General features: G+C 40.9%; 1 protein-coding gene across 2 annotated transcripts in view; it reads right to left on the minus strand.

The window, feature by feature from the left end:
- LOC140309379 (netrin receptor UNC5D-like) overlaps window positions 1-27,057 on the minus strand; it is a 194,136-nt gene that overhangs the window by 104,915 nt on the left and 62,164 nt on the right. For both annotated transcript variants that reach the window (XM_072387219.1, XM_072387218.1), the window contains exon 2: window positions 1,054-1,266. In XM_072387219.1, coding sequence (XP_072243320.1) covers window positions 1,054-1,266 — 213 coding nt within the window. The remainder of the gene's footprint in view (window positions 1-1,053; window positions 1,267-27,057) is intronic.

Below are 27,057 nucleotides of genomic sequence, written 5' to 3' on the forward strand. Positions count from 1 at the left end.
CAAAAAAAAAGGAAATTAAAGAGTAAATAACATCCTTGTAACTCTGAGTCTTTAATTGTGTTTCCATTCATGAGCCAAGCTAATCTGAGGCAAGATTTTGAAAAGTTGCAAAAAAGATAAAAAGATTTTTATGAACTAGTTTGAAGCGAATAAAACAAGCTGTGTTGTGTCACCAGAGGGTGATGATAGAGGCTGTGTGGGTGCCAGTGGTTGTCATTCAGTAGAGGAAGTAGTAGAAAAATAACAATAATAATAACTTGCCTTCCAAGGACCCCAAGGTCGCGTTACAAGTGTTGAACAGCTAATTGTTTAAAGGCCACAGTGAAAAGGTGAGTCTTAAGGGCAGATTTAAGAGTTTGGGGTGTGACGGATAACTGGAGGGAGATAATTCCAGAGTGAGGGGGCTCTGTTCCTGAAATGCAGGGGATGGAGAGCAAAAACAAAGCTGCGGTGGACATCCCCTGAAGGGAAACGGACAGAGTTTCTTTCACAGCTGGTGAGTCACATCATTTCAATCTTTGCCAGGTTACAAAGTTGTTTCCAAAACCCTGAACATGCCGTCTTTGAAGCAGTCAAAAAGCATCCCAAGCAACCCTAAAAACGTCTTGCACATTCATGGAGGTTTAACCATTTCCATTCACCTCTTCTTATTCAAATCCTCTAAATGCAGATTGAAAATGGCAACAGAAACTGGGCTACAGAGTCTCTCCTGCAACCCAGAAATGAAGCACAACAAAACTAAATCCATTTCACTCACAGAAAGTAGAAGGTGACCTGTTTGGAGAATACAGCACATTCTGCAGCTTTTCCTACATTACTTCTGTATTTCTTTCTTGACAATAAAAGCAGCCTGGTTCTGGTGCTGGCTGGTTAAAACATCTAATCAGATTGTGCACCTCGAGGCACGACGGCGTGCTTTCTCTAAAGATAAATGAATAAATGAATAAAAAGGCCCAGTCTAAATTTGCTGCACTGTGTATTGATTGAGTTTCCAATTTGTGATTGTTAGGCTTTTATTTCAGAAACCTGTTAATGCACAAAACTGAATCTTACCAGTGTTGAGGTCCTTATACTCCTGGGACAAGTGTTCATTCTGATGCACCCATTCCCCGTTGCATTTGAAGAAAATCTGTAAGGCGGGCGTGGCTCGACAGCGCAGCTTGATGGGGTTGCTCTTGACGATGTAGGCATCCTCTGGCTCCTGGATGAAGTGCGGCAGGGTGCCCTGCACTGAGGGCAACGTATCGGACTGAGCAGCTGTTGCACCTGCAGACAAAACCTGAGTTACTTTACGATACCAAGTGTTTCTTATGGAGGAACAACATTAAAATGAACAAAGGGCAGTCCGGCAGACGCAAAGGCAAAGTTGTTTTCAGTCGTTTACGTGATTTAGTTCATTTTATTTTTACTAACAACGGCAGAGTTTGAGTTCCCTATTCATCAAAAGATGAAATATTGTAGAAAAGCACAGTGTACACAAAGCCCCAACCCCAACAACCCCCTTTTGAGTAAACCTGTTCTCCTCAGAGCAATTTGTAGATGAATGGAGCAAGTGGAGAGGAATTAGGAGGGGGCTGATTACCCAAATTGTGGCTGTGGAGTCTGAATACATCTTATCTCAGCCACAAGGCCTGGATTTTGTTACACACAAACAGCCTTTGTCCTGGCATCAACACACCACCGTCTTAAACGACACTTCACGACAGGTAACCTTTTTTTTTTGCTGTCTGGCAAGCGCTCGGCCCAGTTTTTGACTATTGTTCATCGTGGCAGCTCATCGATCTGAGCACAGTGTTGAAAAGGCGGATCGTAGAGATTGCTCGAGCGTGACTTTGAATATTTATTTCACTAAATCTTTGCCTTACACAGTGTCCTGAGCTTGCTTCCTCTAAAGCACAGCGAGCACTGCGGGGTGGGACAATGAGGAACAGGATGTTTGTGCTCCTGCCATCCCTGGGATCCTTCTGAGAATTACACCTCAATCCCATCAAGGCAGCTCCAGCTAAGCTATTCAGTGCTGTAAAAGCCCATGAAAGCTATTATGTCCTCCCCCCCCATCAAATCCAATTCTGTCCCTGAAATCGAATCTGCCCTCTCCCCACCTCTCTCAATCAATGTTGTCCTTGTTAAATGGGTAAATGAATGGATGCAGGTGTAGAGAGGACCCACACATAGAACAAGCAGGCAGGGTTGACAGGTAGATGCTTATTATATTCTTTCACTAATTTATTCCACTGTTTTGTTCATATTCAACATTTTGTGATCAAATGATGAAAAAAAAGCACTGACACTTACTTGGCTGCCTCTGTATAGATGTTTTCCAGTAAAATCTCACATTCGGTAGCATGTTAAGCTAGCATCAAATCAGAAATTGTATCCGACTTGTTAGTTAGTTCCCAGCTGCGCATTGCTTTCATAAAAAATTAAAAGATGGTGTATGTTTGTGCTCCTCTAGGTGTTTTATTCATTTTTCATGTCTCATAGTTGGTCTTTTAGGATTAGACTGGTTGTATTTCTGGTTGAGAATTGAGAAAATAGTGACAAAATAGATAATTTTCTGATGCAAAAGGTAAAAAAAAGTGTAAAAACTGGCATTCTGAGTGAGAAAAAAAGACATCCCTGATTGATCCCGACCTATCACAATTAATACTTAACCCTGTAATTGCAGATATTTCAGATACTAGTCATAATTTTCTTCTTTCTCAGGGTGACTAACTCAGCAAAACACACTGTTTTCTATCATTTAATAGAGCAGACTGACGTGAGTTAAGCCCGTTTAGTGATTTTTTCCTGAGAAAGCCTTAAAGGCAAAGAGACATTTTATTTGTTTTTGTATTAATTTCCAATAAATGGTTGTTTCTCCTCATTAGGATTAGTTGAACCGTTAAACTATCAGTCGGCTCACAGCGCATTGTAATGATAGGGAACAGGACTTGTGTGTTATTCATAATCTGTTTCATGAGACCAGGCTGAGCAATCCGCTGGTTCTGGCTCATTAGGTGGAACGAAATATCCTGGTATGACTGTAATGGCAAACATGTTCTCTCAACCCCCCAGCTGGTCGAGGCAGATGGCCGCTCTTCCTGAGCCTGGTTCTGCTGGAGGTTTCTTCCTGTTTAAAGGGAGTTTTTCGTTCCACAGTCGCCTGGGGATTGAATCGAAGGGAAGTTTCGATCCAATCTGTTGGTTTTTCTTTAGCTGGACAACTTTTTTCTTAAGTGGCGTATCATTTTGGATTATAATTATTTCTAATTGCTTGAATTATAATTGTATTACAATAAATTGGATTATAATTGGCTTGAATTGGACTGCAACTTTGAAGCACCTCAACATGACATTTGTAGTGATTTGGGAATGTATAAATAAAACTGAACTGAATTAAAAACAGCAATTTTCATGCAGTTGAATGTAATTGTTGAATGGCAGGTGAGTCCAGTCTCATTATGATGTTTAAAAGCAACATTTTTACCGTGCAGATACTGTAAGGATGAAGATAGGTATATAGTTTGGGTGGTTTCATTAGACGCTGGCTGTGTTCGATTAGTGAAAGTTGAGATTTCAAATCATTATCTCCTCCTGAAACTAAGAAAAACCTTTAACCTCATCTGAAAGAGTTTCATTCAGGTGATAAACAGATTATCTCTTATTGCTTTATGAAGATGAATGACAGGGACTGTGTACAGGATGGAGCCATTTTACAGTTATCTGTATGTGTTCGGAGGAATTCTACCCATCAGTGCACACGCCTGACGTAAATTTGACTTCAGTGATGGATCTTTAATTCCTTTCCAAACCTGCATATGTCCATGTTGAATGTAATACATCTAAATTTATTTGTATGAACAGCTCATCTCAACAGAGAGAAGGATACACACAAAGAAGTAAATCTAAGAAACTCTTGGACTCAGTGTTTCTTTGTCCATATATACGACCACATGTGAAGGGAAGCTATCACACAGGCCACCTCATGCTGTTTTCCTTCTCTTTGAGGTACAAATCATACATCCTTTGCATCAAATGAAACATGTCTTCCCTTCTTTTTCCTTTCTTTTTCACATGCTGCAACTTTAATCATCATTTCCATCTTCAGGCAAAGTGTTGGATTGTCAAAGACTGTAAGTGCTTTGTGTGACACCGTGTGACCTGCACCTGTATCTGTGGAAGAGCTATTTTCTCAGGAACACTGCTGGTCCCCGTCTGCACACCATAGTGTGGTTCTAGCAGATTTTGGAGGTGTTTTCCTCACGAGTTTCTCTTGCTGAGCACACATTATTGCTCATCAAGTTTTCACTGCAGATATTTACATCAGATAGTTTCACCGACTTCAACACCATAAGCAGTATTTAAATGTTGCTATATAAGTAAATGAATGTGGTGTGTACACGTTTGGTGGATAAATAATGGCTGCTATTAACTCTAATGCAATTCAGAAAAACGAATGGGCATTAAATTGACTTTTAAACAACCCTGTGAACAGGAAGGCCAATCTCTTATGAAGCCGATTATACCAGCAGCTAAAAAATAGTACTTCCTCTTCAGTGTTATAATTTAAAGGCTGTCATGCAACTTAACAGGAATACTGTTACTAAATGGGTAATAGCTGCAACATAAAATGTTAAAGGTTTAAAACAAGTCATAGCATGTCTATGTTTTGCATTATTATTACATGTTCAAAAATGCTTATTAGGAGGTAGGTATAGAATAGAAAAATACTTTATTCATCCCCCAGTGGGGGAAATTCAGATTAGTCGAGTAGGTCAAAAAATTATTAATATTTACAATGATTGCATACTAGACAACAACAACTATAATTTTAATAATAATAATCAATGATGAAATAAATAAATTTGAGAAGAACATGTCAGAAAAGCTATGGCTGTGGGGACAAAGGACCTCCTGAACCTCTCAGTCCTGCAGCTGCAGTAAGATGAGCCTCTCATCCCTGACCTGCCGGGATGCTGTGGAGAGGATGTCTATTATTATCCAAAACAGAATATAATTAGGAGGCAACAGAACCCAGTTCAAGTCTCATTTGACCCGGTATTGTCTAAGAACTTTTCATTGTTTGATTTCACTGTGTGTGGCAGGTGGTTTGCCTTCAGAATAAAAAGTATTACACAATTTAAGCTTAAAATAATATCAAGTTACGTATTTGCAGGTTTACAACATGCTGTCTGAACACTTTTATATAGGACAAGAGTCAATGAAAAATGTCACAATTTCACAGTGAAACTTCTGTCCTGAACATGGAGAGAAAAGTTCACGTTACGCCTTCAAACCAACGGAGCAAATCAAATTAATTCCTCTGCTCACAGTGTGATTATTTGTGGCTCAACAAGTTAGTTAAATGTATTTTTCCTGCAGTTGAAGAGCATGTCATGAATCTGATGAGGACTTTTGTTGAAGATGTCGGTGAATGTGTCGGTGACTCATCTATTTCACTTCCTTCTCATGACAGCAGGTAGCATGATCCCAAAGAAACGTACCTCTGCTCCTCTTTGCTGTAGCAGAGAATCAGATTTTTCAACCCTAGCTTGTGTTTGATGTACAGGAAAACGTGTGTTAAACCATGAATGGCTCAATCATCTGATTTCAGTGAGTTTATGAGTCATAAAATATCTCACGTCTCCCCATCCCTGGAGTTTTCTCCTGTTTTCCAACCCCTTGCTGGTCCCTGCTTTGTTTTCTGGGTCTGTGTATCTGTCTGTTTGTGGCTTGTCTTTACTCCCCTTCACTTTTGTGCCTAACCATTCATCAACAGCAGTATTTCCAGCCAAGCTCTGCACTCCACTCTGCCACAGTGGTTTTCAAGTCATGTGCCCTCCTGCCTGTTCCACTCTGTTCCACATCCTGATCTCATTCCTGCTCAGCCATCCTTGCTGTCCAGCCTTCATCCGTCAATCAACTCTTCCTCCCTCCTCTCAGGAACTCTCACTCCACAGCTCTCCATTACAGCCCTTCTCTGCTTTCTTTGTGCTTAGATGCTGCTAATCTGTGGTTGAGTCTGCTTTCGGGTCCATGTTTTAGCCATCTACCAGCGTTGATCCGACTTATTTATCTTTATGCAACCAGATTTTCCGACAAAATGACAGATTTAGTCCCTCGCAGGGACAGGTGTATTTGAATGAAACAGTGAATGAATTAAGTCATAAATTCAAAACATCAAATGGCTCATTCGATTTGGCACATAGTCTGCGTTTGAGGTTAACCACTCTATGAAAAACTGCTGGTGGCGAATGATCCGTTGCATGCTCTGAATTCAAACTCTGCTCTCCAGTTATTGACCTTTGTGTTGCCTTTGAGGACGATGATAAACTTGTAGAAAGACCAATGCACTTCTTTGGCATCTTAGGTCAGGTGTTGCTTACTACAAGGACAGGCTTCTTGTAGTAAGGTGACAAAAGCCCAGGTGTGGCTAAAGTGATGCTCAACAGCCTTAAAAGAGCTTTAGATGTTAGCTTCAGCTGCTCACATTCTCTGGTTAGACTACATGTGTTGCTATCAGTGTCATTATCAACCTGACCTTGTGGAGCCATTCACATCCACAGATTCCCTGAGCTCTGAAGTGATTGGTCATTTAAAAGTCCTGAGGGTCAAACTAAGGGAAAAATAATAATATATTTTCATAACATGATGTTCTAACAAACATTAGGCTGATAAGTTCCACTGAAGCTTTTAAAATAAAGCTGAATTGTCTTTTTTTACTGTGTCTTAGAGTCTTTCTTGTGCCTTGTTAAAATCATTATCTGAGGGGATTTATTTTTTAGACCATATCTTTTATTAATTATATTTTTACTTTGTTACCGTATTTGTTTTTCTTGTAAAGCTCTTTGATGAAAAGTGCCCAATGAATAAATTATTTAGAGCAATAGCTCAAGTTCTGCAGTCACTTATGACAACGTCAAGCTTTATGTGAAAACAATATTTATCAAAAATAGGCCGAGCAGTCTGATCAAATGTATTATTCTCCAGGAATTTTCTGTAGCCTGTTAATCACCGACAGTGAAGGTCAGACACAGTGCTGACGTGGTTTTAGCTTTTATTGCTTTTTAAATTTACATTTAAAGGATTGCAAATCAAAGAGAAACATGGCTTGACCATTATTTAAAGCAGTAACACATGTAATAGTCAGGGCTCGTCATCCTCCTTCACCGAGCATCCCTCCTCTAATCAGCTAATTTAATTTAATTAAAAATAGTCTGACGCGGCCACATTCTCCTTTCACTTTTTTCACATTGCGCAAAAACTAACGATGAGCCGTGTGCTTTTCTTTGAGTGTTTAAACATTCAGCACATTCAAAAGTAGCAGATAATTGGAACAAGGTGACAATTCACGCTCCATAAATCTGCGGCCGTGGAGCTGGCTGCTCCACCTGTGATGGATGCTCATAAATATCAACCTTAATGAAGGAGATGACTGCAGCTCCTATAAGTCACTTATGCCCTCATTACTCAGGTTAATTTTAACACTGCCTTTAAAATGCTCCCTCACCTTATTTGCTGCCAGTCACAGCTTTCCACCTGAGTTAGTAGGAGATTCAGTTCAGCTGATAAATGCCCTGGGTATCAGTCTGCATATAGGACATGGCACCAGGGCTGTTGGCTCTGGCTGCCTGACAATGCCTCAGAGCCAGGGGGCCGTGTTAAACAAAAACAGATCCAAATCAGTAATCTCTCAGAGACATGCCAGGTCAGTAGGCATTACATGGCCTGTTTGATATGCAAGGAAGGCTTCAAACACTTTTTGGTGTTGGGGTTCACAGTCGAAAAAGCTGAAAAAGAGGCGCTTTCATTTTTTTAGAGTATCGATGGCTAAGCTACTTTTGATGAAACCAGTTGCGACTGGGGCCCCTGAGGCTGCACCGCTCATCTCATGACACAGTAAGACCGTGTTTGACACATTATTGACAGTTTTAGCATGGAAGTTCTTAGGTCACAGGGTGCATTACAGCGAGAACATGCTCAGCCTCTCTTAACCTCAGAGTCATTGTGCTGAGAAGGGCTGGGAGTCTTTGGGAATCTCCAAATGTGATTCATTTTGATTGTGATTGTTGGTGTCATGTTTCGTTTCAGAATCAATTCTTGATTCAATAAACAGCAAGTAGGCACTGGTTTTAGTCTCGTACTCCTGTTCATTGTGCATAAAATGATGTACTCGTGCCCTTAATCCACTATATCGTACTATCGAAAGACATCTTTAACAAATCAAATTTCAGGTAATCTAATAGAGGAATTGGTATGAGGTCAGAGAAGATAATTACAACAGGGAATACAAATCTTTATGGAGCATCAAAAGAGCATGGCCTGAATTGACAGTATGAAGATATTAAGCATAACATGCAGAACGATGTCGGCCTCACAGGTAAATGCTCCCCCATAGACATCACATCCACCATTCCAACCCCATGTTACATAAAAAACACGAGTGATTTAAAACTGCTGCCTTACAATTAGAAAAAGCAGAAACAAACGAAGCAACATTAAGTGAGCTATTATACATCATTTTTATGCATGTCTTTAACTCTATACTTTATACTTCAGTGACTTTTAGATGGTATATTTGTATAATTTGGCAGGGTTTGGCCTAAAGTGATGAAATATGCACATATTAATACAAAGCATGCATAATTGTCCGACTAATGGCCCTAAAAAGTCAGAAATCGTAAAATGCTTCTCAGAAGGAGGCATTTTCAGCAACATTTTGGAACAGCTCGATCACAAAATACACAGAGGAAAAAAAGTGCAAATGAACTACAAAAGGAAATGAAAAGCTTACAGAGGCTTACAAAACTTTTCAGAGCTGCAGAATGCAGGATCGTCCCGGAGCAAAAGAAGTCAGACGTGCAGGGATGATACCGGATCTGCTGAATCTGAGGTTGAAATGAGTGCAGCGTATGTGTGTGCATGGACTCCAAAATCTTAATGAATCTTTTGACAAAGGTGACATCCCTCTGGTCTGCTCACCAGTCAAATCATTCTGAGAACATCAGCAGTGTGCAAAGCTGCTAATAATAAAAACCCTCTTGTGCATTTCTATGAATTTTTATATTGGTGTTGTTGCCACGAAAAAGAGAAAATAATAACAGAGCAGAAAATGTTTTGCAATATTACCAAATACGAAGGCTATGGACCCTTTTGAAACTATCTTGCATGGTTTTCCAGAGTCACATAAACCACTTTATCACCATTTAGGAAACCTGAACATATCCCAAAAGATTCAAATGTCTTCTGCACATGTCCAGTGTTTGTTTTGAATGAAGTCTGTTAGTTTTATTCTTCATGCAACACTTGTTTTTACATGTAGCTCCGACCTTTAACATCTGTGGAACATCTGTGCAACATCTGTGGAAATGAGAGCATAAAGAAACTTTGGAAACTAATATTGAATTAAGATTTTTGCTGTCAGAGCCTGGATGAAAAATAAAAAAGACTGCAGGCTTATTAAAGGGGGGGGGGATTTCTACACAGGCACTCTACTGGGACCACTTCATCGACACGCCCCCCTGCAGCACAGTTTATTCACTCCGTGCTCTGTGACAGTCGGCTAACTTCACACAGAGTTTGCTGCTGATAGTTTTGTGCAAAATGGCAGGATATTTATCAGATTTTGAAGATGTGAACGACGACTTTGAGTAAGATGGACGTTCTTATCGGAGTGAATGAGCTGTGCTGCGGCGGCGCACGTTGATGACATCATCCCAGTAGATGAGTGTGTAGAAAGCCCTCTATAAGCCCCCCGATAGCAACAATAACAACAACACAGCAGCTATGAGCTAACAGAGCTATAGCACACGTTCATTCATTCATTCTTCTTAAAGTATTGGTGAAATAAAGACAGATAATGCCTTATTTAGAGGCTGCATCCTCTAAGCCCCGTTCACTCCGTTATATGGATCTCCAGTTATCTAAATATCTTCTGAAGGACGCCGACTTTCACCAAACTGTTCTCGGTGAGTAGATGAACGTATTTCATGCCAGAAATAAGGTTTAAAGGTTTAAAAATACCGGAGTTCCCCTTTAACGTTCATTAGTTAATATTACAGCAAGGCTTTGGTACTATTAGCTGGATTTCTTTATCTCACCAGTGAGACCTGGAGACCTGTCTGAAATCTGCATTTATGTAACAGTGTTATAATGTAAAGGATGTCAATATTTTACAATTTGTCATAACGCCCTGTTTTTCCATCCTACTTTCCAACCATTTGTCACTTAGTTGTCTGTTACTCATTCGTGACGAGTTACTGATGGTGCTGATCAGCTCAGTAAAGCCAGTAGACAAAGACGGTGATGTGGAGGTATGCGGTGCTGCTGAATACATTTTCTGGTGCTTTGGAACCTAACATCTGTAAATCAGTGAGGAAAAAAAGTGCGTCGTGAGTGCTGTGAATGACAGAGGGAGGCGGGTTAAGAAAGTTGTGATTATGCATGCCTTTAAGTTTAAGAAAAGTGTTAATTAATGCTATGTATCATTAAAGTGGAGTTTCCCTTGATGACGGAGCATATGTGTCAGAGCTGAGCCCCGAACACAACTCACCGCTGGAGACCATAGAAAAGGAGGCTAACAGAAGATTTACAAGCTGAAGATCTGGCCTGCGATTTACCTAAAGAGAGAATTTGAATGGCTTTTGTGGACAGATGAAGTAAGAGTTACTCTTCATAGTGCATGTGGACGGACCTGTGGTTCATCACTTATGGACACAGGAGACCACTTTATGTCAGAACCCAGCAGGGTGAGGCAGTGGAATTAGTCCGGGCTGATACCAGTGATAATGAGTTATGTGCGAAAATATCAGGCACACTTCTACTGCAAAGCCATGCTATTTAGCTAAAAAGTGCTGGTAAAGACGTCTGGATGGGAGCATGTCTCACTCTAAAAGTTGTATAAACCTTTTAGTATCAATGGAGCGGGCTTTTCCAGATGTTACATTCTCACTAAAGCACCCCCATACCATCAGAGAGGCAGGCTGATCGTCTTCCTACAACGGGCCGGGAGGAAGAGCTGTTCTGCTGGGTCGGGGTCTGTGGTGGCTGGGGGGCTGTTGGCCCCCGGATGTGCCTCCTGCGCCACACCCCAGCGGAGTTGAGGGAGGGGGAACAGGAGTGGATGCATGTGCTGTTTGAGTGTGATCTGATTCTTGTGGTGACTGGGCCTGGGTCTGGGACAGCTGGCCTGCTTGTGCTGTTCCTGATGGGGGGGGGGGGGCGCTCACATCTTGAGTCAGGGGCACTGGGGCAGGCCTGACCCACTGTGGCTGTCTGGGGCGCTTGGCCCTCCTGGGTATTGGGTTTGGCCTCTGCCGGGGAGTTTGGGGGCGCTCGGGCTCCTGGGGCCCGGGTCCGGTGCACGGCCCGTGTCTGGGTGGTTGGGGCCTGGCGGGGTCGGTGGGCTGTTGCCCCTGGTTCCCGGGGGGCTCTGCCCTATGCTTTTGGGGGCTCTGTCCCATGCTTATGGGGGCTCTGTCCCATGCTTATGGGGGCTCTGTCCCATGCTTATGGGGGCTCTGTCCGGGGGCTTCCTCTGCAGTCTTCTGGGTGGATGCCTGGCTGTCCCTGCGGTGGGCTTCCTGGGTTCTGTGCTCCGTGGGGGCTGCTGGTGGCCTGGGTCTTGTGGCCCTCTCTGCCTGCTTCTGATTGCTGGGGGGGGGCTGCAGATTGTGGGTCTGTACACTTCTACACTCATAACTAAGCAGGGTTATCGTGTGGGACAGGACAAGGGAAAAAAAAGATAAAAAGAACTGAGCACTGATAACAAGTCACATGGAGTCTCTCCTCTTTAGTCTGGAGGATGCAGCGTCCAGCAGAATTTAATTAAATTTATTTCTAAATGAGCTTTGGTCCAAAGAAGACAGCAGGATCACTGAATCATGTTCACATACGGCTTCTTCTTTGTGATCACAGACAGTGATTTCCATGACAGAATCAGTCAGAATCATGCTTTTAATGCAGCGCTACCCTTTTTCTGGCCGTGTCCCCTGAACACAGAGATATCTCTGGATTATCTGAATCTTTTGTTAATATCTTCTAATGTATCTAATATAATATTCAGTATTGTAATTTGAAGATGCAGTTCTTGGCAGATTGCTGAACCTCTGAAGGTAACATGTCCCACTTTCAACATTTGATTTCTGTTTCTTGAGAATAAAACACATTGGTTAATGGGTTAAGCAAGTCGTTGCATTTTGTATCTATTTACGCTTCGTCAAACGTTTTAGAATCAGGGTAGAAAAAACATTTTTATAATTTAATTGTTCAAGTATCCCAAACATTGTGCACTCTTATATTTTCCGATAAGAATAACTGAATTCTCTTGTCTCTGTTAAACATTAAGCTGTGAGGTTTAATGAACCCTGAGGAATATGGTTTAGATTAAGTTAATCTGCCTCGTAATGAATGTGCAGCTTATTTTTCTCATTATCAACCCGGTGCTCCGGTTCTTTATGTGTACTTCCAGTGTTTTTAGCACAGTATCTGTCTGCCTTTTGTTTTTACTTTGCTTTGCATGTTCTCAAATGCATGTTTATCATCCTCAAAGTTTTCTTATACTTTATTGTGCTTTTGGAATCTAACGGGGACAGAATCAGTTACAATGTGACACCTAACTGTCACAGATGTTCATCAGCAGGACTTTCAGACATTTTAAAAACATGTTGTAGCCTTAATTTGGGAGCTTGTGGCTGCAATCTGCCCGGAAACAGCGGCTGAACGTCTTCTGTACAGTAGAAGTTAGTCTGCACTGTGCTGCTGCTGGAGTTACCTCCACAGTAGTGGTGAGCGGCTTTTCTTCTGCACAATCACTAGAGTATAAACTCATTGTTATCCACAGGCTTTTGCAATTAACTTTGTGAAATGAACATTTTGTGAAGTGCTGCAGTGTGAATAAGGCAGTTGGTTTGTTTGCAAGCACTAAAGTCTGGTGATCCAGTGTGTGATGGTATGAAGCTTGAACTTCACACTCAACATTGAGCTGAAAACTTGATTATTAAATGATTAAATTCATTGAACGTTGAAGGATCGGCACTGTGGCTTCCACTGCAGGTGAATTAAAACGATAATAAGCGCGAGCAAGATGACCTTCATATCAGTATAGTTAATAAGAAATGATTAATTTGGGTGATTTATGTGGGAAAACAAACAAAAAGCAACACCTGGACTCTAACCTGGATCTTATGGCAGTTTTTCATGACTGATAAATGTTGTTGGTTGGTGGATGTGAGCCATCTTATCTTCTGATGGGAGGCTGCAGACACCTGTTTGAGAGCCGCTGTGTTACGCTAAGTCCTACCTGCTAAAGCTGTGCTGGGATTGTTCATTGAGACAACCCTCATTTCTTTATGCATCATGAATAAATGGGACCAAACTATGTCTTTGTGACGCAGATGCTGATAGAATCAAATACATTTGCCTATGTTACACTTTATCCACTGCAATGGTTTCCCTTTTAATGCTTGAATGATAAAAGAAAATGAGTGAAAAGTCTCTACAGAAAACTTTTGACCCTCAGAAAGCCTGGAAAACTATTGTTTAAGAGATTCCAGGAAGTCTTGCTGCTTGGAAGCAGAACATGAAGCGATGAAGGTTGGCACAGCACAGCACTGTATATTGTTTGCTATGTAGAGGACTCACTGGGAGATATGGGTTGCTGCTGAGGTACTTTGAATCAGGTCGCACTTCATAACTTATTCACAGTTACACATCACACAAGTCCCGAAAGGATAAGTCTGGTGAAAAGTTAGCTTGGGTCAGCTGCAGCCATGTAAAGGTTCAAAGGTCACCGCTGTGTCAAACCTGGGGAACAGGCCACTTATCTTTGCTCTGACGGGGGTCACGGTAGGAGAAGATCTCTGTGTGATCCTGCAAAGATCATCAGAAGTCCCCATTTACATAAAACTTCACGGTTACCAGCCAGTAGATCCTCTCAGTCTATATGTTGACCCTCTGAACAAGACGGTAAGCAAGAAGTTTGTTGTCTTTCTCAACAAAACAACAATTACAACGTGTGTTTTTTTTCAAAAACGGATGATGAAATTGTGTTCCAACTGTCTAAGATTTGCCGGCTCCCTTATATAACATCTGATGAGCTTCGCAAACAGCTCCACGCGCTGCTGAGGCTACATTTAAATGTGTTCAGTGGTGTGGAAACGAGGGCTGGCTGAGAGCTCAGCTGAGTGTAACTCTCAGGCCCTTTCTATTTAAAAGGTAAATTGTGTCAGCGGTGTTTCTTGAAACCCATTCTTGCCACTAAATTGAAAGGTGGTTTGAGCATCAGTTCACTGTAAAGCCTGTTAAAATTGAAACAGGAAAAGAAGAATTGCTGAAAGATCAAGCTGACAGCACTTTTGCTTCTCCAACAGATCCTCCTGACTGAGCTGAACATTACTATTTCACACAGCAGCTCCAGAGCCAAAGTCCCTTAAAACCACACGCTTCCTCTCACATCCACAGAGCGCTGAAGACTTCTCACGGATTCCTTTTTTGTTCTTTATTTTTAGCAGCTCAGATCGGCAGAGGCCAAGGATGAGGAGTGTCAGCAGTGTGGGTATAAGCTTTACGCGGTGAGTAACCCTCTCTGCTTTTTCCCGAAGAGTCCTTGTCATTTCAAAGCCAGGGAGTCAGCAGATGTCAGACCAATCCTTGACACTCATGGAAAAAAAAGGGTGGCTGAAGACAAATGCAGTTAAAGGACTGGTAAACAGGACTGAGAGACCGCTGAGTGAACTCCCGAACATAGGTGCTGGAGACATGAAAGGACAGAGACTCCCCTCACACACACTCCCATTAGTGGGATGAATCTGACATTCTGACATTCACTCTGATGCCAACCTCAACATGAACTCTAGGACAAACCTGATTTGAATCACAAACTAGCTGCACTTTTGAATCTGTACATATTGCTTCACTTCTTTTTGCATTCTCACACATGAACAGAGATGTTCACACCGAGTGGAAGTGATTCGTTCCAGCACACGTTTAACATCAATAAACAGAGGTCTATTAGAAAAGAATTTGGTCTTACCTGTTGGATTTTAGTCAAACTGACTGAATTGTTTCTTTATAAAGCAGCTGAGAACATGACGACTCTCAGGGTTAGGGTTAGTACGCACAAATGTGAGTATTTTTTCTTTTAAATCCTTTTTTACTGGGCTGAAGGGTGATCTCATTACAGTTTCCTGTCCTTCACCACACAGGTGAAGCAGCTCAGTCAGTCCTGGCCATTCTTTAAACCGCTCTGGTCTTAGATCAACTCGAGGAAGTGGGTCTGGGTTAAAATCAGTGACGGTGGGGTCGGGTTCTGTGTGATTGGATTGTTTTATGTGGCATTCTGACGTCTCTGTCCCTTAATATAACTGAACATTTGTCCTGTTTGCCAGCTTGGTGCTCAGATTGTGGAATGGTGATGCACGATCTGATCAGTCCACTTGTAAATGATTTCATCTTGGAAAGCGTTTGAGGGGACCAAAACACCACTTTTTGCCTCTGCACGGCCTATAATTAGCAGACAAATAGCTTAGTGACCAAATTTACACCATTCTTCTTCTTCTTCTTCTACTTCTGTATGTGGTGCTGCTTGTTGGCCCTCTCTGATATCTGATGTCACATAAATGGCCAAAACAAAAACACAGTAATTAGTGATCGTGTGAGAATTTCTCTCATCAATATTCATTATCTGAGTGTTATTTTGGAGGAAAAAAAACGTATATCGGAGCGTCTGCACACGCCCGGCTCACAGTGGAATAACCAGCCTCCTTAATCTGATTTCAGCCAACTCATATTCAAATCATGCTGCATTCACTGTACCTCAGAAAGAAGAAAGGAAGCAGAAACTCTCGCTCATCCTCATCTGATTTTCTCTTTGCTAATATTAGCACATTTCCATCAACAGTTGTGCAGTTCAGTCGAAATAAAAGTATCACCCATGGCAGCATTTATGGCTGGTGATCACACAGGAGAGTCTTCATATACTCACGAGAGAAAGGGAGGAGATGAGGGAGTATCGGGCTTCTCCATTACTGTGTTAGCCGCCACTGCTGTAGCCCAACTGGATAAAAGCTCCCAACAAGGTCTTGATATAGGATATATTTCTCTGTCATTTCTTTCATGTCACATGCATGCCAAAAAATAGAGCCAAAAAGATCCAATGTGGATTAAAAAAGTTGCATAAATGAATTAAAAGTGACAAAACAGCAATAATTCAATAAAAGTGACAAAACAAAACGAAACAATCAACTGCTGCCATACAGAAGCAAATAAAGGACATATTTAAATGTGTATTTCTGCTATAATATGCAGATTTTCTCTTATTTGGGCCTTTACATAACTTACTCGGGTAAATATTGGATTTTTTTCCCAGTATTTACAGATAAGAGTTTTCTGGAAAAACCCACAGAAATAACATTAGATTGCTGATGTAGATCTGTAATATCCAAATAAATCTTTGAAAATCTATTTATCCCAGTTACGAAAGGGGCGGCGTGGAGAAAAAGAGCAGTTTTACTATTTGAATCACGCCATTGTCTTGGTGGAAGGCTTGTTTGCATTGTTAGCAGTCAGTATGGATACCGATGGTGGTACCAGTGCGCCGCAGGCTCCATCAGTATTATATTTGGTTCTCATACACATTCTTTCAAACAAGCGCCAGGTTTTCAGGAGTGCAACTTTTGTCAAAAAAACCCAAAACTTTGGTCTATCACTGGCATATTAGGCACCATGGTCAGGGCTTGCTTATGCTAATTAGCCATATTGAGCTGTAATCATGCTACTCCAGTGAAAGCTGTTTGTTGTTATCATTGTTGTTGTTATTAACAGTTATTATCATATTATTATCATTGTTCAATGATCTTTCTGGGAATGATAACCGGACTCTGGGACGGTCGGGTCGGTGTGACAGAAGAACACATTCATCTCCACTGAGAAATGCTTTTCTGCTAATATCTAAGCACATTCACACCTAAAATCTGCCAACGGGACACTTGCTGTTGACACAGACAGCTCTCTGTGGACACAGATGCATAGCTTGGAGCCAGGCAAGATGGATCCTCTCATGGTACACTTCTACCTGTGGTTAAAATAAATCCCACCAGGACGTACGAGGTCATATTTTTTTTTTGTACAGCAATGAAAAACTGCTGCTTTACCAAAATACATGAGAAGAAAATAACTCTTCAAGTAGAAAAATATTTTTCCATGTCCTAGGTGTCAAACAGGGGGTTTAGAACCGTTGCGGGTGATGACTCAATGCATGCAGGCTCACAGGAGACAAGCCGGCTTCACTGTATACAGATGCACGGTTTGCGGCATGACATTGCCAAGCAATTTTCCCTCCCCAGCATCCCACCTGCACGCTTCTCAGCAAAGCCTCTTACATGGCCTGTAATCAATTTTAAAAGGTTGAATGGTATGAAAAGCAATTACACGGCACATGTGTCCACTGTCAGGCAGCTGGTGAGGCTGCAGTTTGAGAGGTGGGCTCCCCAGTGATTACAGTGCATAGATCTGGAGCTGTGTCAGTTATAGGTTGTTTCTGTTAGATCCTCCTGTTACACCAGGGGCCCGAGCAGCCTTACAGGCCTGATTGACTGAGACAGCCTCTGACAGTTATTGACAGACTGCTGCACTTCCCAGAAAGGGCAACAGAGAGAGAGGAAGATAGCCTGGGAAGCAAATCCACATGTTAGGTCTGCTCACAGATCCTGTTCCGGCTTTGGCTCCAAGGTGAATGTTTTCTTTTATATTATCTGACGGTTGTTCTTATAGACTGATGGGTCATATCGGCTCTTTATTAAATAACAAATGTCTGCCACTCGTGATATTCCCCAGGACTGCTTCTCTTCAAAGTCACTGCCTTTTCTTTACTCAAGTCATCACTTTTTTGAATTACCACATAAATTTCCTCTGTGTTATCTGATGGTGCATCGAATGATTTCAGTTGAAACTTAAAAAAAACAAACATTTTCTTTGGAAAGATACTTTACTATAAATGTAAAGCATCCAATATTAGCAATGTCAACTGGGAATAAATTCATGCTTAAAGCAAACAACTTTACTCCATAATTAGATTATTCTGGAAATATTCTGCTGCCAAACACAAGGTAAAAAAGAAAGTGAGCAAAAACTGACCAAATACGGGTTTATTTGGCAGAAATAAAATCAAATTTGCATAAATTCAGAGATCTGCGTGCAAATATTCTACATATTTTGAGGCAGGTCTAAAATTACATTTGCATGCTGCCGTGGGATTGAGAGCATAAGGTGGGCAAAAGTCGAGCTCTCTTCGAATACTGAAACATGTCGAATGAGCCAACTACGATGCAATAGCCTCGGACTAGCTAACAGCTAGCCAACTTGTCTACTTGCATTAAAGAAATGTGTTTAATGTTGATGCCACAAACAGTTTCCTTAAACTGAAGATGAATGGCAACAGGTCAGGTTTATGTTTAGCTGATCTATGAGTGAAGTTACCATAAACGAGCACTTTTATTGCATAACAATGTTGTAGAGTGAATAAAGTCTCCTGAACATAAATAATAACAAAATAAAGTCTCTTCTTGGTCTAACCCTAACCCTTCAGCTTGGGAGCCAGATGTCCATCCCGTCCAGTTTCCTGTTGCCGGGCAACATGCAGCAATAGAGCAGAAGTGCATGTTCTCCTGTGCATCAGAAAGTGACGGTAAAGGGGTGCTCCGCAGTTTTCACTGAGGTGAAGCTCTTCATTACTTGACTTCCTGAAGGCATCACACCTTTACATGTTGTGAGAAGGACTCTTCACCGTCCTGAATGTGTTTTTAATGCGTCGCAGGCCTGAAATGCACAAACGGATCTTGTTTTTAAAATAAAAAAAAAAACACATGAAATATCTCAGGTTCATACAGTCTGAAAAAAAATTAAAGTCATGACAAATATATAAGAATCAAATTTATGTTTTATTTTCCATAGTGTCCCAATATTTTTGGACACGAGCTTGTTAAAAATTAATAAACTTTATCTAAATATGTTTGATTTCTGACTGTTTTTATTCAACAATGAACATTTATGTTTAATTTAATGTCATTTTCCATAAGCTTGAGTTGCTTTGATATGGTTTTAGATTTGTTTTCTAACAAATGATGTTTGTCAAATCCGGTGTCAAACCTGTTAAACCTGCAGTCTCATCGAGCTGTGAGCATGTGGCTGACCACAGAGGGAGGGAACGGCAACATAGTACCATATGAGATCAGATCATTTGATAAACGTTTTAATTTTAGAACTCAAAAAGTTTTTAAAGACTGATATTAATTGACTAAAAATAACCTATAATGGAAAAAGGTAATATATCAAATGTGCTACAATGAAGCTTCCTGGTGAAATAAAGATAAAATTAAATAAAAAAAGGACATAATATGAAGACATTTTGGATCGAAAAACTCATTCAGAAGTAATGTTATTAAATATAATGTTATAAAATGGAAACTGTCAGGAATAAATGTGGCACATTCAAATGAAAACTGGCATGATGAAAACACAAGAGCCACTAAAAATGGTCATTATTAGATAACAGATGAATTAATGAAAATGAAAATGACTTTATAAAATAAAAAGTGTCATAATGCAATAAAGTTATGAAACACAAGAACCGTTGTAAAAGAAAAATATATCAAATAAAAAGAGTGATGATGAAATAGAGCCAAAAAGAGCCGATGTGGATTAAAAAAGTTACATAAATGAATTCAAACGTGACAAAACAGCAACAATTCAATAAAAGTGACAAAACAAAAATAAAAAGTGTCATAATGCAATAAAGTTATGAAACACAAGAACCGTTGTAAAAGAAAAATATATCAAATAAAAAGAGTGATGATGAAATAGAGCCAAAAAGATCCGATGTGGATTAAAAAAGTTACATAAATGAATTAAAACGTGACAAAACAGCAACAATTCAATAAAAGTGACAAAACAAAAATAAAAAGTGTCATAATGCAATAAAGTTATGAAACACAAGAACCGTTGTAAAAGAAAAATATATCAAATAAAAAGAGTGATGATGAAATAGAGCCAAAAAGAGCCGATGTGGATTAAAAAAGTTACATAGATGAATTAAAACGTGACAAAACAGCAATAATTCAATAAAAGTGACAAAACAAAACGAAACAATCAACTGCTGCCATACAGAAGCAAATAAGGGACATATTTAAATGTGTATTTCTGCTATAATATGCAGATTTTCTCTTATTTGGGCCTTTACATAACTTACTCGGGTAAATATTGGATTTTTTTCCCAGTATTTACAGATAAGCGTTTTCTGGAAAAACCCACAGAAATAACATTAGATTGCTGATGTAGATCTGTAATATCCAAATAAATCTTTGAAAATCTATTTATCCCAGTTACGAAAGGGGCGGCGTGCAGAAAAAGAACAATTTTACTATTTGAATCACGCCGTTGTCTTGGTGGAAGGCTTGTTTGCATTGTTAGCAGTCAGTATGGATACCGATGGTGGTACCAGTGCGCCGCAGGCTCCATCAGTATTATATTTGGTTCTCATACATAAACATGGAGTGCCCGCTGTCCTAATCCTCACAATACTGCTGAAGCAATCGGCCGCTTATTAGCCTTCCAGCCGCTGCAGGAAAGTTATCGTCTGACATACTGATGACAGTGATTTCCATATTACCACAACATCTACATGGATTGTCTTTCAGCTGAGCTAACCTTGCAGTTATATATCACAAGATCATCAGATTAAAAGTTAATCCCAAGGCATGCTATAGACAGGCAGCGATGCACGTGCTGCCAGGTCGTCTGATTGGGCTCAAGCACGTGCTCAGACAAAGATGCATTTATGCATTTCATGCTCTGTTTTGTCAAGATGTTTGAAGAGCGGTTTTGTATTTGCACTCAATTTGTTTGTTTGGATTTGCTGTTTCATCTGAAAAGGCTAAAAGCAGAGTATTTAGCGTGGAAGAGCTGTGACGCACAGTATGTTTGACACAGAATGACAACATTCAGGGTTTAAAGTGAAATGTTCTGTGTTTTAATCACTGGATTAATATTAGTTTTCTTACTAATGGTTGACTGATGCAGGTTCCCCGATGGCCAATGTCGAGATTTGAGGTGGATGGAAGTATCTAAAAGTCAAAATCTCTCTGGTCTCTGTTTTTTTTGTACAAAAAAATGACTCAAATAAAATGTGCATCAACCATTAAAAGGATAATCAAGTCAAAATGACAAATAACCAATTGTTAGTGCTCTTAATATATCACATTTTTGTGCAGCTTTTCAGTGGCTCAAGCCTTTAAATAAGCACTTGTCTCTTCCCTGGAAAGACTCCTGTGTACGTCTGCTGCTGCCATTTTCTCTTCTTGCTTAATTACGTACTTTCACCCACTGTAAGCTCTTCAAAAAGTGAACCAAGCCAACTTTGGTTAAACTGTGATCAACGTTTAAATGGTTCTTTTTCAGAAGTACTATTTTATTAAGAAGAATGAATCAATAAAGCTTTGCACTGCTTTCCGTTAATCTGACCATAACTGATCCCCGGTCAAACTATGAAGGAGATCTCAGTATTTTCTGCATGCAGCCACATTAACAGATGGACACGCACCAGAGTTAATTTGTTAATATGTTCTGCTTTAGACCAAATATCTCATGTTTTAAGAAGATGGAAAGATGTGCATCTTATTTTTGGTTCTGTCACTGACTGGAACATTCTTTGGCACATTATCCTAGAAGTGTAAGGCAGAATCATGATGAATTCCTTTAATCTGAATGTAAAAGCCCACAGCATCTACCGCTAAATCGCTGTGTTGACTGGAGATGACCCTGTGAACTATGCAACGACCAAACTCAATTCTAACATGGCTAATGTGACCAAGAAGGACGGGAAAACTCAATTCTGTCGCTAAAAATGACCAAAATGGGCATCTCTGTGCTCTACAAACCAGATTACACTTATTTAAAGGGGAAGTCTGACAGCATAACGGGCTGAGAGATAAAAACTGGTTCATAATTAAGCTCAGTTAGTTTTTGGTCTGAGTGTTCAGTAAAGATAGGGAGTCTGTGTGGACTGTCTGTTTATAGCACATGGCATTTGAGTGAGAAAAGGCATAAACAAAAAAAAACACAGACATTATCTCCATAAACTGAGACAGCTGCACCTTGTTTGGAAATGCAAAAAGGTCTGCAGCCCCTTCCGAATGAAGCATGTCTGGCCGACTGAATGGCTTTGATCACCGCTGCAGCGATGACAAACGCCTTAAGCATTACCTACGCTGTCTCCTGGCACATTTCAATTGAAAGGCCAGAAACTAATTACCAACTGTGACTGCTTGACAAAGCTCCAATTCTAGCTCATTTCCCCTGTCAACCAGAGTGGGGGCGGATGGTGGAACTTGTCAAACCCAACACTCACTCTGCATAAGCCTGCTTTCACAACCGCCCCTCCATTCAAACTGTGGCTGTCCAGCTCACTGCCATCTCCTGATGTGAGAGAAAGCACACGGCGGCTGAGAGGTTGTGAGGTGAATTGAATCTCAAAAAGGAGAGTCGTGCGGTTGTAGGGTTGATTTATTTACAAGCTGGCTGATGGGGGCCACAGAGGGCCCATGGTGGGATTCTGGGGAAATGGCCTCTAAACCCAAGCTGAGCCAGCTCTGATAAATCCTATTTAACACTCTGCTTTAAAGCGCAGAGAAAAACTCATGGTGGCTACACTTATGCAATCACAGCTACAGAAGGAGCAGAGATTCCATGTGTTATTGCATCCCTCTGACTCTGCTTAAGTTTTTGTCTCGTCTCCACTGTGGCACAATACTAGTTTCAAATAACTCTGGAAAAAACTTTTGGAAAAACCTCTGGGCTTAAGCTTCCCTAAACTTTCAGACGGTGGTAGATTCAGGCATATTGCATGCCTGGCTTGCCTGGATTGTGGCACTTTTGTAATTGTATCCCTTCTGGGTCGTATTTCTAACTGTTTGAGGCTAAATTCTTGGGCAAAGGTTCCATCGTCCGCTGTGTTGTTGCCTGAGATGAGACGTGCGAGGAATGCTGGTTAACGTAGATCTATAAATCCTAGATTAAGGTGAAAATCAGGTGAAAAATCTGCCAAAAAACAAACAAAAACCTGCCAGCTCACACAAAATAAATAAGTTACTACACAACATACCATTTATCGCGGCCGCTGGTCTCCTTTTCTTTCTTTTTTGCCACATCTAGACTATTAATGTTGACGCTGCTGCGTTTATACGTCATACGACGTCTTCTCTGGCGATGCGTTCAATGGCTCCCGTAATAACTGGTGTTACTTTGAGTCTGCGCGCATTCAGTGTCAAAATCGGGGACAGCTTTGTCCAGGGACAGGTCACTGAAAACGGGGACAGTCCCCGGAAATAGGGAACGTCTGGTCACCTTATCCTAGATGCTAGTCTTGTTGTTAAATTCAACTAATGTCAGCAGTTCTGGGCTATATCTTAACCTTAATAATAGCAACAACTGCTTAGGACGACCGTGTTTGTGTATCGATTATTCAACCTGCAGAAGTCCACCTATGAGTTGGAATGAAGAGCTTTTTATTGCAGCTGAATTAGCTTATTAATACACGATCACGCTACCAGGTAGCGCAATTTGTCCATGTAACATAGAACTGTAAAGAAGTCGGCCTAAAATCACAGAAAGAGGGCACTTTTTTGCTCTTTGGTTCCCATGTCACATGACAAATCTCTGCGTGAGCCCTGCACATGTACAGCCATACTACAAAGATGCTATTAAAAGCAACTGTAAAGCAAAATATTGTGGTGCAGGGTTGGAAAGCAAAGTCATAAACAGCTGCAGCTCAGCTCCAGGGAGGTTTCAGGCGGACTATTCTTCAAAATAAATCAGAGGCAGAGAGTTTTAAGGTTCACAAACTTGTGTTGCTTTATCTGTAAAATACACAGAGCATGTGAAAACTCATTACATGTCTGCTTACTGTAGCTTTGCCTCTTGTCTGTCTGAAATATCAGGGGAAATCTGTTGTAAAAAAATTAGCTGCACCAACCAAACGGTAACAGGTGGTTGTAAAGTTTCAGTATCAAACACAGAAATTAAACCTGCTCAGAGGTTGTTTTTAGTGAATTAGATAGATTTCACCTGCTCGCTCTGTTCCCAGCCTCAGCTGAAACATGTAACACTCATAAAGGAATAAAGCTAACAGGCATGTGGGCTTCACAGCACTATTTACCTGGAGTTTGTTAACACTGGCCAATATCAGCCAAAGTGAGCTCCACTGACCAGGAGAGGAAAATCATAATCTGCCCAAATGCCAATATGTCAGACTTACTGCTGTAAAGCAGATCGTCTTTCAGCTGTCAGCCCAATGCCATTGATTTATGAATATATCATACTGTAATTGATTGGGGTGGTTTGCTGGAGGCCCTTGTTAATATTTCACTTGACCTCTCACCAAATTGGAGCTTATCAGCTCTGACAGGTGACTCGAATGTGAGATGTGAAATGAAAGCTGTTGCTCTCCTCTTCATTTCATTAAAAATGTAACACAGAACCTGCCGGAGGTGAGACGTAATGAGAGGAAGCGGGCACCTGGGTCCTCAATGGGTCCTGTTCTTGCAGGCTGCTTTTCCTGGGAAACTTCACATTTTCCCAATGCTTCATCATCACATTTTCACTCTTGAATATGATTCTGAGCTGGTGGGCAGGAGGCTTTGCATGCAAATGAGCCACATTTGATTGATATTTACATGGACAACAGATACTTGGGTGTGCAATTGACTCCTTGTGAAGCTTTTAGTGTTAATATGCATGTATAATGATTATGTAATAAGGATGAATACCTAATATGTAGAAAATCTGCTTAAATGTAAATACTATGCAATATGTAGGAGGAATTATCATGTAATTTATGGGCAACGTGTTTCCATATGCATTGAAAAGTGAGTAATTCAGTCGTCATTACCATCCGTTATGAGGAGCATCAGATTAAAATTGAGTAAAATGAGATTATATCATGAGGAAGCAGGAGGAAGACGAATAACTGATAGACCTTCGATAAAGTGTGTGTGGGGGGGTTAGACATTATCTCCTCTGATACTCATTGTGCAGCCAACTCCCCCTGCAGACGCACGGGCCTGGAAGCTTTGTTGGAATTGATTTAATGAACGGGGGCCCAATCTTTGGACACTTTCCTGCTATTGACTGGAGCTTCGAATCAGAATTTTGAACAGAGCTAAGTCGGGGATTTAATTAAATCTCAAAAGAGGGAATGACTGACATTGCGGACGGGGTGGTTGCAAGGAATCAATTGTGCGATGCAAATGAGTTTCAAATCCCACTTTGGCTTCCACAACCATTATTTATTCATCTTTTTCTCCCTTCTCCACAGCTTTCTGCTGAGTTTGTCGCTCGAGGGATACCTCCATCTTTATTCGGTGTAACAAGACACACAAATGTTTTAAACACATTGATGATCGGACTGCCATCTTGCGCTCGTGTCATTCGTGAACCGGAGCGTCTTAAAGGAGGAATCCACCGTGAAATACTTCGGCAACAACTAAAACTGCCAAGCTGCGCTTTCGCATATGTGCCAAATGTAAACGAGATATTTCCAGAGACGCCAGAGCACAGTTTGACAGCAATACATGTCACAACTATCTGAACCATCAAAGACAGAATGCAACTTTTCATCGGAGTCCCTCAGGATGAAAGCAGCAGGCTCGATCTAGAGCTACCATTTTACAACACTGCCACACTGGGAGAAATCCCAAACCGGGAGAAATTTCCACAACTTCCTCCACTCCGTAACCTCTAACTGAAGATGGATTAGATAAAGTGGTCCCCATGCAACCCTGGCCCACAATTTTCCTTTACTTATTTTTGACGAGCGAGGCTGAACAGGGATTTTGCTTCTAATTTCGGTCCTGAGAAAAAAAAGACAAGATGATTGACAGAACCCCTCTTTGCTCAGGCATCGACAGTTATGTCTTGTTCAGTGAAGGCATGTCTATCTGAGCAGCTGCAGAATTTTGCATTGGACTGTCAAATTTGGTGGTTCAGGAGTTCTTGAAGGGAATGTGTAGTGTTTTACCAATTATTAATTAATACTTTACATATGCAGGGGATTAGATCGGACAATTAGACACCTGCCAGCTGATTCTGCAGCTGACCCAAGCTGCAAGTGTTGCAATATTTCAGCATATCATTGACATACTGTCGCCAAAACTAAAGAGGTGCTGTGGTAGTAGGTACAAAACACAAAGGGATGAGTAAGGCAGGAACAGCTCAACACACAAAACGAGAATAACACCCCGAATAAGGAAATCTGGTAGTATAAATACAGAAAGAGTTGTGACTATTATGATGCAGGTGCCTGGTAATCAGTAACTGGAACCTGGTGTGAGACGAGGGCAGAACTCAGCAGCACATGGAGGAATAGTTGCAAACAAAAAAATAAAGAAAATTAATTAAAATTAATTGTGGAAGAGCAAAGATCACAATAAAAAACTTCCATCAGGAAATGGTGGGAAAAAAAAACAACAGAGAATGAAGAACAACTGAATATTAGGCCTAAATTCAATGGAAACGCAACTCAATGCAAAACATATTTATAAGAGTATATATGTGAGTTAAGTTCAGCATATATCATATGAGTAAAGAGCTACCAGCTGGTACTGGAAGCTCTGAGCCCCTCATTTGCTCTTGCTGCCTGTTTATATGAACAGCAGAAGGCGACAGCAGCATGCAACAGACAACAACAGTTGGCCAATCAAAGCCCCTGCTGCTGCACTGTGGGTCGGCTCTCATTTCATCCTTTTGTTAGCACACTACTGTCTTGATGTCACGTCTGTACTAAATCCAAAATATAGTGCATGTCACTTTACTACCCAAACAACATGTCCTGGTACAGTGGATTCCAGTGCTTTTATTTTCCCCAGTGGTGGAGAAGTAATGCTCCTTATCTGGGTCTCAATAGAACTTATTTGAATCCTTTGGATTCAACCCCATGATGTACGATGACATCCTATGTCTCCATACATGCTCCAATGTGATGCACTTTCCATGTCAGTGTTTAATTTGCCAGAAACCATTCTTCGGAGG

The sequence above is a fragment of the Leuresthes tenuis genome, unplaced genomic scaffold, assembly GCF_036924035.1.
Source record: "Leuresthes tenuis unplaced genomic scaffold, fLeuTen1.0.hap1 SCAF_6, whole genome shotgun sequence".
Lineage (NCBI taxonomy): Eukaryota > Metazoa > Chordata > Actinopteri > Atheriniformes > Atherinopsidae > Leuresthes > Leuresthes tenuis.